This window comes from Oncorhynchus kisutch, linkage group LG4 (genome assembly GCF_002021735.2).
Source record: "Oncorhynchus kisutch isolate 150728-3 linkage group LG4, Okis_V2, whole genome shotgun sequence".
In the NCBI taxonomy this organism is placed as follows: domain Eukaryota; kingdom Metazoa; phylum Chordata; class Actinopteri; order Salmoniformes; family Salmonidae; genus Oncorhynchus; species Oncorhynchus kisutch.
Window position 1 is genome coordinate 66,920,486 of NC_034177.2, and position 16,194 is coordinate 66,936,679.

The window sequence follows — 16,194 nt, forward strand, 5'->3', positions numbered from 1 at the left end:
CACACACATTCAGGTTACTACAAACCACAGCAGAGCAATGGAAATAGCAGACTTCAATGCACACTCAACACAATTCATGTGAAATGAAACATTAGCATGATACAACACTCCTAAAATGCATCCCCAGATCCCAAACTCTGCATGGTCTTCAATGAAAGGGATGCCATAAAAAAAGGTATATGTTATTTTTAAAGCACACAACTGTACTGTATGTACTATAAAAAAAAAAACGTTTATTTCTGATTGTCATTTTGAACATATAAAGGTCAACAAACATTTAAATGTCAATTTGAACAGATTCTCAATGATTTCTCATGAACTTTGGGTTGAACCTATAACAAGGAGAGCAAGGCAGGGGAACATGGCACACGTTAGCATGAGGTATAAGAACCTGATGAAGACTTTATTAAAAGGTGGTAATCTCTTAATCTAGCTATACATTTCCAGGCAGATCAGAACACAAAGAGAGCTTCTTTTTTTTTCTTTTTTTACAATGAGCAGTGGCAATGGACCAACTCTACTCCAGTCCCCTTCATCCATCTCTTCAATACTGATTCATAAACACAGTTAGCAAGGGGGACGTAGGTCACTCCCTCTTAAAGTACAGCTGCAAATAACTAGTCTGGTATTTCTTAACAAGATATTCATTGTCCTTTAATAGCTTTCTTCATATAAATAGATGGATGCGTTACACACTGGGCATAGAGGCAATGTGGCAGCAGGATGCCTTCAGGGTCAGCAGCAATATTTCAGTCATCCAAGAGAAAGCTTGTTACATGGGTTTGTATCAATTTGATAAAGTTCTAACAAAAAAGGCAAACAACTACAGTTAAATAGAGCCTGATAGTCAAAAAGCAGGATGATGTGGCCCCTTAGAGTTGGTTAAAAATATATATTTACAGATGACTTGAAGAAATTGAGGCCAGGTTAAACGTGAAGCTATACTGTAGCTTAGAATGGTTGGTCATTCTGGCTGTGAAACTACTCAGCCAGTGAAAGAGCAGCGAATGCTAAGTATTTGTTCTCTGTTTCAAAATTGCTGTTTTGCTTAGGGGGAAACAACTAAAGCTTCAATTGGTCAGGCAATCTCAGTTGAAACCCCTTCATGAGATAAAATGTTTCCCTTTTAGAGACAACGACAAAATGTGCTAGTGTGGCATGCTGGATATTCAGGATACGTTATGGGTTTATGATAGCAGAACCCTAAACGGTTAAAAGAGGATGCGTTGAGAACCATGGGCATCTGTGCACCAGTGATTAAAATGGCTATACTGTACAGTGCAGACTAAATACAGTGCTGTCTGTCACCATGACGTGAGTTGTGTACATATTTAGACAGGAACATTTGCGGGGCTGTAGGTTTTCATCATTTTGATCTCTACAAAGAGGGTTCAACTAAGATATTTTAAAAAGCCAACACTTCATCTTTCCAGCCCCACAACTCAGTGCAGCGTGGTCACAACAAAACAAAACAAAACAACAGGATACAATAAGTTAATAGGCAATATCTGTTCACATTATGCACAAATATCATGCATATGTAGCCACATTATCATTTCTTCCTTATCCAAACATGTTGACATAATGCATAGCTATTAAATCCAATACATAAACATTATTACAAGTAATACAAATAAACACTCTGTACAAAGAACCTGCCATATTTTTATGATTTTCTTTTTCTTCTCGTCAGTATAAGAGAGCAGATAAAAAGTACAAAAATAAATATTCTATGTACAATCACACATGCCACCCCGAAGTTATCGTTACTGCAAAGAGAAGGCAAAAAAAACACACACATTAGTTCATGCAATGTTCATTGAGTATACAATGAACATGAATACAACTATGTACTTTTCTACTGTATTAATGAGGTAATGACAGATGATGTTGATTATACTGGCACGGGGATAATACAAAAGGCAGAACTACCAAGCACTTAATCAGCCCAAGATGCAGATAGTGTACATTCACAGCAGGATATCAACTCTTTCACTTACTTTATTCCAACACCCTGATACTGGTAAGCCATCATCCCCCTAAGGAAAGAAAGAGAGGGAGTGAGTCATAAACACTCTGAGGTAATGCTTTACATGAAAGGGATAGTTCACCCAAATGACAAAATTACATTTTATAGACAAAGTATGACAGCAATCCATGCTTTGGTTTAGTTTCCCCTCACACTCTTTCCACATGCTAACATGTTAGCATTTGTGGCACAAATCTCCCTTAAATCATGGGACCGATATTAACATTTTTCACACATCATATTCAAAATCTCTAAGTGACTTTGTTGAGTTTCACAATCCATTTTAGATACTTTGGGAGGATTTGGACAAGATGCGCAGTAAATGACAATATTGGTCCCATGACTTGAATAAGATTTGTGCCACAAATGCTAAAACGTTAGCATGTGGGAAGTGCCAGGGTAACTATACCAACGCATTGATTGCTGTCATACCTTCTCCATAGACCGCCGACAGGTTAAGGAAACCAATGTGTAATTTGGTCATTTGTGTGAACTCAAAATCAAATCAAATCAAATGTATTTATATAGCCCTTCGTACATCAGCTGATATCTCAAAGTGCTGTACAGAAACCCAGTCTAAAACCCCAAACAGCAAGCAATGCAGGTGTAGAAGCACGGAACTATTCGTTTAAGTTGTTCTGACACAGACTAACTTAATATAAAGTGTTACTCAAACTGCTAAAACTGTAGAATGTGACTTTCTGTACAGTATAACCATGCAAACACGCAAACATGTACACAAATCACAATGCAATTTACTGTTGAATAAATACTATTGTGTGTGTATAATATTTATGCAATGTACTATGCATATTGTGTTAAAAAGCATCAACAACCAGCCAAACAACTAGTGGTACAGTAGTAGATGTGTATTTGTAAAAAATATGACTCCATCGTCTGAATTAATTCAAACTTTTAGCAATAGGGTTTAAACACAGCCACTGGGCTGTTATTTTCTTTCATCTGGCATCTTCTATGAATGAATCAAACCGTCAACCTCTTTTTTTCTCTCCTTTTCAATACCTAAACAAAACAGCGTTAAACTAAAACCATTGAGGAGGCCCTGTTTTTTTCCCCAAGAGAATCTTTCTCAATACAGTTCTGTTGCCCAAAATGGTAAAGGATAAGGTGGAGGGAAAAGGTGCCATGCGAGTGGTAGTGGAGAAGACAGGGATACAAATAAGAAAAGTAAGGCTATTAACTTTCAAGAGGCTTTGAAAAAAAAAGTATTTAAAGTCACTTAATGGGTTCTGTCTGGGTTATTATGATCAAGAAAATAGATTCTGTCGCACACCACTAATTCCTGTAGGTGTTCTGTTGCCCTTGCAATTCTCAGCAAATAAATTAGTAGTTAGTTTAGTTTATCTAAACAGTAGTACATTTGTAGTTAACAGCTTGATCAACAGCTCCAAGTGTGTGCATGTCTACTCTGTAAATAAAGGCATTGCCCTTCTCAAATCAAATCAAATATTTGTCACATGCTTCGTAAACAACAGGTATGGACTAACAGTGAAATGCTTACTTACAGGGGCCCTTCCCAACAATGCAGAGAAAGAAAATAGAGAAATAAAGGAAAGTAAAACACGTAATTATATACAGTATACCAGTACTGAGTCGATGAGCAGTGATAACTACGAATAAAGTAGCAGATAGTAAACAGTATTTGTAGCAGCAAATCAAAATCGAATTACATTTCATTTTATTGGTTGTGTACACATATTTTGTAGATGTTATTGCAGGTGCAGTGAAATGCTTATGTTTCTAGCTCCAAAAGTGCAGTAATACCTACCAATACACACAAATCCCACACATTAAAAGAAAGGAATTAAGAAATATCAGAATGAGCAATGTCCGAGTCCGGAATATAAATATGTATATGATGCTGTGTATAGACAGTATATGAATATAAAAGGTGTGTACAGCAGTAGCTATATAGGATGAGCCTTGACTAGAATACAGTATATACATATGAAGTGGGTAACAGTATGTAAACATTATTAAAGTTACCCGTGTTCAATCACTATGTACCAGAGGTCGACTGATTAATCGGAATGGCCGATTAATTAGGGCCGATTTCAAGTTTTCATAACAATCGGAAATCGGTCATTTTGGACGCCGATTTTGCCGTTTTTTAATTATTATGTTTTTACACCTTTATTTCATCTTTATTTAACTAGGCAAGTCAGTTAAGAACGGCATGGGAACGGTGGGTTAACTGCCTTGTTCAGGGGCAGAATGACAGATTTTTACCTTGTCAGCTCAGGGATTCAATCTTGCAACCTTACGGTTAACTAGTTCAACGCTCTAACCACCTGCCTCTCATTGCACTCCACGAGGAGCCTGCATGTTACGCAAATGCAGTAAGAAGCTACGGTAAGTTGCTAGCTAGCATTAAACTTAATCAATCATAATCACTAGTTATAACTACACATGGTTGATGATATTACTAGTTTATCTAGCGTGCCCTGCATTGCATATAATCGATGCAGTGCACATTCGCGAAAAAGGACTGTCGTTGCTCCAACGTGTACATAACCATAAACACCAATGCCTTTCTTAAAATCAATACACAGAAGTACATATTTTTAAACCTGCATATTTAGCTAAAAGAAATCCAGATTACCAGGCAATATTAACCAGGTGAAATTGTGTCATTTCTCTTGCGTTCATTGCACGCAGAGTCAGGGTATATGCAACAGTTTGGGCCGCCTAGCTCATTGCGAACTAATTTGCCAGAATTTTACGTAATTATGACATTGAAGGTTGTGCAATGTAACAAGAATATTTAGACTGATGGATGCCACCCGTTAGATAAAATACGGAACGGTTCCGTATTTCACTGAAAGAATAAACGTCTTGTTTTCGAGGTAATAGTTTCCAGAATCGACCATATTAATGACCTAAGGCTCGTATTTCTGTGTGTTATTATGTTATAATTAAGTCTATGATTTGATAGAGCAGTCTGACTGAGCGATGGTAGGCACCAGCAGGCTCATAAGCATTCATTCAAACAGCACTTTCGTGAGTTTTGCCAGCAGCTCTGCTGTTTATGACTTCAAGCCTATCAACTCCCGAGATTAGGCTGGTGTAATCAATGTGAAATGGCTTGCTAGTTAGCGGGGTGCGCGCTAATAGCGTTTCAAACGTCACTCGCTCTGAGACTTGGAGTAGTTGTTCCCCTTGCTCTGCATGGGTAACGCTGCTTCGAGGGTGGCTGTTGTCGATGTGTTCCTGGTTCGAGCCCAGGTAGGAGCGAGGAGAGGTACGGAAGCTATACTGTTACACTGGCAATACTAAAGTGCCTATAAGAACATCCAATAGTCAAAGGTTAATGAAATACAAATGGTATAGAGAGAAATAGTCCTATAATTCCTATAATAACTGCAACCTAAAACTTCTTACCTGGGAATATTGAAGACTCATGTTAAAAGGAACCACCAGCTTTCATATGTTCTCATGATCTGAGCAAGGAACTTAAACATTAGCTTTCTTACATGGCATATATTGCACTTTTACTTTCTTCTCCAACACTTTGTTTTTGCTTTATTTAAACCAAATTGAATGTTTCATTATTTATTTGAGGCTAAATTGATTTTATTGATGTATTATTTTAAGTTCAAATAAGTGTTCATTCAGTATTGTTGTAATTGTCATTATTACAAATACATTAAAAAAATCGGCATCGGCTTTTTTGTCCTCCAATAATCGGTATCGGCGTTGAAAAATCATAATCGGTCGACCTCTACTATGTACATAGGGCAGCAGTCTCTAAGGTGTAGGGTTGGGTACCGGGTGGTAGCCGGCTAGTAACAGTGACTAAGTTTAGGGCAGGGCGGAGGCCGGGTAGTGGTGACTATTTAACAGTCTGATGGCTTGAAGATAGAAACTGTTTTTCAGTCTCTTGGATCCAATTTTGATACACGTGCACTGTTTCCGCCTTCTAGATGGTAACATGGTGAACAGGCCGTGGCTAGGGTGTCTGAGGTTCTTGATGATCTTCTTGGCCTTCCTGTGACACGGGGTGCTGTAGATGTCGTGGAGGGCAGGCAGTGTGCCCCCGGTGATGCGTTGGGCTGACTGCACCACCTTCTGGCGAGCCCTGCGGTTTTGGACAGTGCAATTGCTGTATCAGGCAGTGAATCAGCCCGACAGGATGCTCTCAAAGGTGCATCTGTAGAAGTTTGTGAGGGTCTTAGGGGCCAAGACGAATTTCTTCATCCTCCTGTTGTTGAAGAGGCGCTGGTGCGCCTTCTTCCCCACACTGTCTGTGTGGATGGACCATTTCAGATTGTCAGTGATAGTGCCCGCCGAGGAATTTGAAGCTTTTCACCCTCTCCCCGTCAATGTGGATGGGGATGTACTCTCTCAGTTGTCTCCTGAAGTACACTATAGTGTCGTCTGCAAACTTGATGACTGAGTGGGTCTAGGGTGTTAGGTAAGGTTATAAGGTTATTTCATGATGACAGAAGTGAGTGCTACGGGGCGATAACCATTTAGTCCAGTTACCTTCGTTTTCTTTGGTACAGGAACAATGGTGGACATCTTGAAGCAAGTGGGGACAACAGACTAGGATAGGGAGAGATTTAATATGTCCATAAACCCTCCAGCCAGCTGGTCTGAACATACTCTGAGGATATGACTTGGGATGCCGTCTGGGCAGGCAGCCTTGCGAGGGTTAACATGCTTAAATGTCTTGCTATAACGGCGGCCACGGCGAAGACAGCTCACAGTCGGTGGCGGTACTGGGTTTTCCTCGAAGCAACGAAGAAGGTGTTTAGGTTGGGAGCATGGCAATAGTCTCCGCTACATGGGGCAGGAGGGTAGCCTAGTGGTTAGAGCGTTGGACTAGTTACCGGAAAGTTGCAAGTTCAAATCCCCGAGCTGACATGGTACAAATCTGTCGTTCTGCCCCTGAACAGGCAGTTAACCCACTGTTCCTAGGCCGTCATTGAAAATAAGAATTTGTTCTTAACTGACTTGCCTAGTAAAATAAAAATAAATAAATAAAAACATGGCTGGCTTTGTTTGAGTATGTGATTGGTGTCACACTTTTTCTCCATCCCTAGCAAACACAGCTGATTAATCGAATTGCATTCTAAACTGAAGATCATGATTATGTTATTATTGGAGTCAGGTGTGTTAGATGGGGCTAGGGCAAAACTGTGACACCAATCAGGGCCCCGAGGACTGGAATTGCCCACCCCAGCTATAGGCTGTCTCATCGTCGTTGGTGATCAGGCCTACCACCGTGGTCGGCAAACTTAATGATGGTGTTGGAGTAGTGCGCGCCACGCAGTCGTGAGTGAACAGAGTACAGGAGGGGACTAAGCACGCACCCCTTAGGGGCCCCCGTGTTAAGGGTCAGCTTGGCGGATGTGTTGTTGCCTACCCTCACCACTTGGGGGCGTCCCGTCAGGAAATCCAGGATCTGGTTGCAGATGGAGGTGTTCAGTCCCAGGGTTCTTAACGTGGTGATGAGCTTTGAGGGCACTATGGTGTTGAACACTGAGCTGTAGTCAATGGTCAGCATTCTCACGGAGGTGTTTTTCATTTGTGCAAGTGGGAAAGGGCAGTGTGGAGTGCAATAGAGATTGTGTCATCTGTTGATCTGTTGGGGCAGTACGTGAATTGGAGTGGGTCCAAGGTGTCTGGGCGTTGTTGATGTGAGCCATGACCAACCTTTCAAATCAGTTCATGGCTATAGATAAGAGTGCTACGGGGCGATAGTCATTTAGACAGGTTACCTTGGCGTTCTCAGGCACAGGGACTATGGTGGTCTGCTTGAAACATGAAGGCATTACAGACTGAGTCAGAAAGAAGTGAACATGTCAGTGAACACACTTGCCAGCTGGTCTGTCTAGCTCGTATTGTAGGTTGGCATCACTGGGCAGCTCATGGCTAGATTTCCCTTTGTAATCCGTTATAGTTTGCAAGCCTGTAGTAGGATTGATCTTAGTCCTGTATTGATGCTATGCCCGTTTGATATTTCGTCGGAGGGCATAGTGGGATTTCTTATAATTGTCCGGGTTAGTGTCCCGCACCTTGAAAGTGTCAGATCTAACCCTTTGCTCAGTGCAGATTTTGCCTGTAATCCATGGCTTCTGGTTGGGATATGTACATATGGTCACTGTGGGGACGATGTCGTCAATGCACTTATTAATGAAGCCTGTGACTGATGTTGTAAACTCCTGAATGCATATGAATGAATCCCGGAACATATTCCAGTCTATGCTAGAGAAACAGTCTTGTAGTTTAGCATCCCCTTCATCTGACCACTTCCGTATTTAGCGCATCACTGGTACTTCCTGTTTGAATTTTTGCTTGTAAGCACAAAGGAGGATAGAGTTATGATCAGATTTGCCAAATGGGGGGCGAGGGAGAGCTTTGTATGCATCTATGTGTGTGGAGTAAAGGTGACCAAGAGTTTTATCACCCTGTAGTTGTAAAGGTGACTTGCTGGTAGAAATGAGGTACGACAGATTTCAGTATTCCTGCATTAAAATCACAGCCACTAGGAGTGCCACATCTGGATGAGCATTAAGGCACCATACAGCTCGTTGAGTACGGTCTTAGTGCCAGCATCGGTTTCTGACAGCTATGGAAAATATAGATAAAAAATATCTTGGTAAATAATAAAGTCTACAGCTTATCATGAGGTATTCATGCGAGCAGAATCTCAAGATTTCCTTAATATTAGAGATCGAGCTTCAGCTGTCGACAACAAAGCAACAGCTGTTCTGTCCTGCCGATGCATAGAAAAACCAGCTAGATGTATATTATCCATGTCCTTGTTCAGACAAATTTCAGAGGAACATAGGATATTACAGTTCTTCAGGACTTGTTGATAGGATAGTCTCGAATGGAGCTTGTCCAGTTTGTCCAGTGATTGTACATTCGCCAATAGAACAGAGGTTTATTTACTCGCCATCGTAGGTTCATTAGGTTGCCCACACGTTGTCCTCTATATCGCCGTCTCTTTCTTTTCCAAGTGTCGGGGATTAGGGCCTGGTCCGGGGTCAGCAGTATGTCCTGCGCTGCCAACTCATTGAAGTAGAAATCTTCATCTAAATTGAGGTTAACTATTCTGATGTCCAAAAGCTTTTTTTGGTCATAGGAGACGATGGTGGAAACATTCTGTACAAAAAAAGTTAAGATCAGCGCAAAACCCCCCCCACAAAATAGCAGAATTGGTCAGCAACCCGTAAAACAGCCTTTATTTGTAAAAATATTTTTACATAACTAACGGTACTATTGTGTTAGTTCAATGTAATGCTCAGGCATCCCTATTATATTAGATCTTACTTATGCCTAAAGTAAAGTGAATAAGAAAATGTATGGAATTGTTAAGGGGTGGTTAGAAAAGCCAAGGCATGCTGGATAGGGAAGGGAGAGAGGAAGCATACCACAGGACAAGGGGCATCCAGCCCGTCCAGGCCAGGTAGGCCCGGTTCACCCTTTTCTCCTTTAAAGCCTCGGAAACCCTGTTTGTGAAATCAACCTTGTAAACATCTGCACATTGCCCCTCCTTTACCGGCATTATACCCTGCTGGCTGATGAGAGGACCTGCTACCGCTCCGTTCGCAGACCGAAGCCTGTAGCTACAGGCACACCTAAACATGCAGGCGGCCTGGGACTGACAGGAACAGACTCACTGGAGTAAGTGGGCCATGTTTCTGTTAGTCTTACCCTTGAAAAGAAAACCCCCTCAGATGGTTCATGGTCGCTGGTCCTGGGGGTGATTATTCATTCTTAACCAATAATCATCCAGTCATTCAATGAATACCAAATCATTATCATGAATGCAGTTTGTATCTCTGGACTAATACTGTAGGAGACGCTTGGACCAAAACCACTTCAGGGTCTATTAGAGTCGGTTAAGAGGCAAAAGGAAGTCAAGATCAGAACACAGAGACTCCTGATTGTCAGTGCAGGTTATGTGGTATTCTGAGGGTCGCTCCTTCTTTTTGCCACCTGGCTTGCACATTGAACGCAGGACATACCAATGGACAGGGGGCATCTAATCCGGGTGCTCCTTGGTCCCCCTTATCCCCTTTAGTTCCCCTGTTGCCTTTCTTGCCCCTCTCTCCCTGAAAACAACAGTGCATTACAAGAGACAGTCTTTAGTTCCTCCTGGCTGGCTCGCCCACACAGTAAGCAAATATGTTTGCTTTTTGAAATCATGAAGCTTGTATTCTTACCTAAGGAATTTAGACATTTTACAGATAATTGAAGACCATAAAAGTAAGGAGGATGTGCTTTTTGGGGTTTACGAAGAAGAGTACTGAAGTTTAAGAATGTAGTGGTGGGGAAAGTAAGTGGAGGAAGTTAGGGAGTAGGGATACAGGCCAATGCTATTGGTGAGCGGGTTCCTTTAGTGCCTGAGATAACCTTCACAGACTTGTTGCAGGGATAGAAACACTTCATTGATTAATAAAAAAAATATATATATATATATTTTACCTTTATTTAACTAGGCAAGTCAGTTCAGAACAAATTCTTATTTTGATTCATCAACTACTACAGGATATTACAAGGGTATCACTAGCCCTAACAACATAACATTCATGAGCCATACAGCGGAAAAGTATGCTGTTGTTTGTGTACACTAAAAGGTGGCTGGACTGGCTACTAGCTGGCTACAAGTAAACAAGCCACTTACAGTATCTTCAAAAGCTAATATTTTTCTCTCAAGAAATGGCATTCCTTTACTGCTGAAGTTGCAGTTATATAATGGACGTGAAGGGCTACAGTACTTACACGCGGAATTGTTACATTATGCACCTACAGCCTATATTAGGTTGATCTATTAGATCGTGCATCCATGAGAATGTGTAATTTACGATAAATTCAGAGGCTAGTACTTATTGTATCATATTTCCAACCAAAGCAAACCTTGTAAAATATTATAGATATTATATGTGGGTATATGTATAAAACCGGACCACATTATTATTCAAACATCCGCTCACCAAGATCAAGGCCTTTGAAGGGGTTGGATTAAGGGCTAGACGAGTTTATCAAGAAGGAATTGGAATTGGAATGATAATAAATCCTGGCCAACACATATAATGCTCTCACAACGTTGCCCAAACGTTGCCCGAAAACCATCAACCTTGCCTAACGTTGTGGCAACGTTGTGAGAACATTACTTGTCAGCCAAGTGAAAGGAAATTACAGGCAGGCTTGCAGGGAAGGTAAGTGGTAAGAGGAGGAGGAGTAGGAAGAAGATTAACCCGGGACTACGACATTAGAATGCAGGAGGAGCAGGTTGCCAGGGTGTGTGAGAGGGAGAGAGAGGGCAACACGACCCGGCAAAAAGAGCCGCGGGAAACAGAGCAGGGTGGAGGGGAGGAAAAGGGGATAGGAAGACCTGCGGAAACAAAGGAAGACAGGACAAGAGTAAAAACAGCACCACGATCCCACAACTGGCCACAGCACCTCCAACTGGTGTAGCAAAGTACCTCACAATATCAATCTCTTTCCCCTTCTTTACACCCCATTTGAGCAGCAAATACATTTGATCCACAGATAGTAAGTAGCCATAACTGTCAATGTCAAATACTTCCTGCTGACATGAACCCAGTTGGAAGTGCTGAGAGGGTCAATGACATGTTGTGACTTTTAAGGTGGGAGTCAGAATATTAAGTCAGATGTTAATAGGAAGGAAGGAAACATTCTCCAAGGGGAAGGGGGGACATGGGTATATGAACCAAATCATCTCTAATACATTGGTACATTTTTGGTACACTTTTTTTGCAGTGGCTATTTTACAAAATGGGAGTGAGGCATTATGTGATTACTTTAAAAACAACATTTTCAGACACGACAGTACAAGGTAACCTTAGGTCGGACAATGTGAAAGAGAACACCCTTTTGACTTGTCTTCAAAGAAAACAGCATGTCATTTTCTAAGGTCTTTGATGTGTCCATTCACATGTTCCAGTCCTCTCATTATCAAGTACAAACATCTTCAATCTCTTTTGATCCCCTGTCTCAATTTATACTACCTCAGTCATATTTGCATATTTTAACTAGATGAATTGAACTCTGAGGTAAAAAGGCCACTGCAAAACAAATACATTCACCTCAGAAAGGCAAAGGACATATGAATATCATTTTTTCAAACATCACCAAAAACACAATTGAAGGACACTCATCATTGGCTATTTTGGACACATTTTTCAGAAGATGAGGTTATTGACATTTAAATAACATTTAGATTCAGATTCGCCTACTTAAGAGAGCCTTTGAATCCACCATGGTCCTGCTCATATTACCTAATACAGGCCCACCATGCTTTTAAGAATAACAAACTTGACAACCCAATGGGCTTGCAAATGATTGATTGATGATGAACTATTACCAAAAAGACAACTGAAAAATGACACTAGTCTTTTTGATTAGTACTTTTCAATGAAGAATACCTTTGCTCATTTTGGTTGGGAGTATATCTAGTGTTGAGTGAAGTAGGAGCATGGAGGATCAGAAGCCATTTGAAATCCCATAGTTTATCAGAAGTACTAATTAGCAGAGAACATGTTATTGTCCTCTGGTTAGAAGCACATTGTACTCCAAGAGAGCAGTACAAGCACATAATTATCAGCTGTTATCTTACCCGGTTCCCTTTGAATCCTTGTGGTCCTACTAAACCCTGAGAAGAGGAAGTTAAACACAATATGATTTCCTGTGCAAGCATTGAGAGACATTGCCTTGAGTAATAGCTTTGTAAGTGAAGTAAGTAGTCTTGCAGGAGCCGATCTCTCGTGAGAGGAAGCGTGATGTACAAGTATACCCCCCGGACAGAACGCTATCGCAGGGCCTTACCCCCAATCCATCTCCTTAGTCACACATCGGATCCCATTTTTACAGTATTTGGTATGACTCGCCCAGGGATCGGACTCCCAACCCTCCAATCTCAGGGCGGACATGCTAACCACAAAGCCACTGATTTGGTAATAGCTTTGTGCTGTCAATCAATTTGATCTATCGATTCCCTCAGAGTTAATTAAGAGATTATTTAAGGTACTAATGATGCTATGCTCCAAACTGCTCATTGCTCACAACGTTGATTGTAAATGCAATAATGTATTTATTTGATGTTCTTGATACTTAGGTAATTTGACAAACTACTTACAGGGATGCCTTGAGGCCCAATTGGTCCTGGGACTCCTGAATCTCCCTTGTAACCCTGAATTGATAGAAAAATAACAATATAAATCATTCATCTCAAATAGATAAATAAGCTCTGTTTTGACTGATAGCTCTTATGTGGTGTGTGTGTGCTACTTTAGTGTGTGTGTTGTAAGTACTCACTCTATCTCCCTTCAGTCCTGCTGGCCCTGCCACACCAACTGGTCCTATCAGGCCCTTTAAGTTTAAGGACAAGATGACAATCAGTGAATGCAGACATTACAATGGGAGGATATCCAAAGGAAAGAGATTATTGCATTTCCGTCAATAGATCAACAAGCTTTCTGGAGCCCTTACGTGCCAAAAGAGGAGTTAACCAACTCTGTTTATGTTAGTCATGATTAAATAATAGCCTATTGATTGATTAGGTAGTGGTGTTCTCTAGGTTACCCCACTGTGCATGTTACACCAAGCTTGTTGAGCTAAAGAATGAACAGGAACAAAAAAAGGAGAAAATATGATTAGTAAAAGAGGTCAGCTGCAGCTCTCGCTCTCCCTGTGGAAGTCAGGATTCGACAGGAGGACCTTGCATCTCAGGCAGATACTACAGCATGTACAGATAGTTCAGCGTTTTGCATGACAGAGCCATACTGCCATACTGTCCTGTATACATATCAACATGCAGCATGAGCATCCCAGCATGCTCTCCTGGTAGGACATCACAACGCCAGTTCAAAGCATTTCACTGCTTGCATATGATCATAGGAGAATTACAACGGTATGTTTTGAAGATTTGCAATGGCATGGACTCAGACCCTCAGTTTGTCATGACTTTATGCAAGTAGGCTGAATCTTGAGGTCTGATTTCGGAACTCAAATGTCCTTATAGATCTTCCATTGACGTCAACACATGATTTAAGTCTGGGTTACCCATGCACATCTCACGTTAGGATTCAGGCTGTAATGAACAAGTGGGACTAATTCTTGCCATTTACTACTTCAAAACATATACGCACTGAGAGGAGAAACATCAAAGGGCCCATTTTAGGACCATGACACGTTCCAATGCCAGACAGACATGGGACACAGTCATGTGAACATCGTCCCTATGCCAGAGCAATCCTCAAAAAATGCCTAAAAACAGAACTGTTCTCTCTGCAGACAACCAGACAGACTACAAGACAGGACAGACAGGACAAGCATGTAGGAAAGGCAAGCAGACAGACAGACAGACAAGACACCAGCGCAGACAGACATGCAAATAAGCCATGGGGGGAGCAGAGGAGGGGAGGTGGGGTAGGGGAGGAATGTGTGTTGGGTGGGTACAGGACTTGCGCCACTCACCACTGGACCAGGCCTGCCGTCTAAACCATGAGCCCCCTGGACAGTGTGTAAACATTTAGAGAGCAGAGATGGAGAGATGGAAGGTAGGTGATGGGAGAAGGGGAGGAGGAGGTGTGGAGGGGGGAGAGGGTAAGGGGTGAGTGAGTGAAGCAGTGATTCGTGACTCAAAAACACATCCAGTTGTTGATGAAGGGTGATTGTGTTGTGATGATGTGAGAAACAGTTACTCCTTTTATAGGTGCAGTTGATTATCACTGTCAAATAATTAAGTCCTGACATTTGATAAAATTGTGTTTTTCAGAAACATAAGCATGGTTCAACTTCTTTCTATAGTTGATGTCCATATAGAAAGCAGTTTGAAGTGTGAAGGTTTAAGTGTCTATGATGATTTGCAAATTTCATGTCTTGTACCAACATTGATTAGCATATACATAATATCATCATCATTTCCATATAAAAGGAGTTACTGAGCCATCGACGATGTGACTAGAACATGTACTGAATATCAACAATGACCTTTGACTCCCAAGAAGTAAACCAGAAGTAAGGAAGAGACCCCCAGTGATTCATATCCAACCTATTCCTTAACATGCAATTAAATATAGAACTATATATATTTACAGAATTCCAGAGAGATTATCAGAAAACTAAACAAAAGTTGGCATAATGAAGAAAATGATTAACTCTTTCCATCTAATAATAATAATTATTGAGTCATCTAAAAAAAAATTGGACAATGGTAATGTATATTGTAGATGACATGTTTTAGTTTTCATATTAGTGATTTTATTGCCCTTATGTACTGCAGCAACCATCCATCCATGCACTTTGAAAACATTAATGCAACCATTGAGCAATCAAACCATCATTGGTTAGGCCTAGTTATAAAGTGACATGACAACATCAGAACAGTCATGCTGCCTGGTTCTAAGACACAAAAGCCTGAACAAAGAGTACACCCACTCTACTTTGGTTTCCAGGAGTCAAAATACAACTTATAATGGCAAAATGGTCAAAGAGATGGTCAAATTAGTGTACTTACAGGAAGCCCAAGATGACCCCTGTCCCCTTTATCGCCTTTCGAACCAGATGCTCCCTTCTCTCCCCGTATGCCTATGCCTGGCTCCCCCTAAAAGAGGCACAGAAAATACATTATTCACGTTTACTACATAGGCATTACACCAACTTACTAAAACCACTGATTTGAGAGAGTACTGACAACTACAGTATCAAAGGATTCTGGAGGTACAGTAAGACATTACAGAGGCTACCACAATCAACTCTTACCTTTGGCCCTCCCAGTCCTTCAGGTCCCTGAGGGGTAAAAGAAACAATTCCAGTCAGGATATGTCAATCACTTCATGTAAATATGTCATATTATTAGGAGGTTTAATAGATATTTCTGAGGGCTTATATTGCCTAATAGTGTACTCACCGCAGGGCCAACTGGTCCTTGTGGTCCTGGAGGACCTGGAGGCCCGTATACCTAAAGACAAACATCAGGTAACGTCATCAATGCATACACTTCCTCATTAGTGGGTTCACTCAAACATCACGTCCTCTGAATCTGACCCCTCTCAAGTTCACTCAAACACGCACGGGTCATTAAAAACAATGAGATACACAGTGGAGGGGATCCCTTACCATGTCTGACATTCCTCCCTTATCTCCGGACTCACCCTTCTGACCCT

General features: G+C 41.2%; 1 protein-coding gene across 23 annotated transcripts in view; it reads right to left on the reverse strand.

Moving 5' to 3' along the window:
- LOC109889887 (collagen alpha-1(XIII) chain-like) overlaps positions 1-16,194 on the reverse strand; it is a 113,872-nt gene that overhangs the window by 4,229 nt on the left and 93,449 nt on the right. For 17 of the 23 annotated variants that reach the window (XM_031823438.1, XM_031823433.1, XM_031823432.1 and 14 more), the window contains 10 exons: positions 16,148-16,192; positions 15,939-15,989; positions 15,791-15,817; positions 15,546-15,632; positions 14,504-14,539; positions 13,343-13,396; positions 13,164-13,217; positions 12,645-12,680; positions 10,030-10,116; positions 2,001-2,039 (listed from right to left, as the gene is read on the reverse strand). In XM_031823438.1, coding sequence (XP_031679298.1) covers positions 2,001-2,039; positions 10,030-10,116; positions 12,645-12,680; positions 13,164-13,217; positions 13,343-13,396; positions 14,504-14,539; positions 15,546-15,632; positions 15,791-15,817; positions 15,939-15,989; positions 16,148-16,192 — 516 coding nt within the window. Of the gene's footprint in view, positions 1-213; positions 1,770-2,000; positions 2,040-9,432; positions 9,511-10,029; positions 10,117-12,644; positions 12,681-13,163; positions 13,218-13,342; positions 13,397-14,503; positions 14,540-15,545; positions 15,633-15,790; positions 15,818-15,938; positions 15,990-16,147; positions 16,193-16,194 lie in introns of those variants that run through there. The other 6 variants (XM_031823449.1, XM_031823450.1, XM_031823439.1 and 3 more) reach the window with 4 other exon arrangements.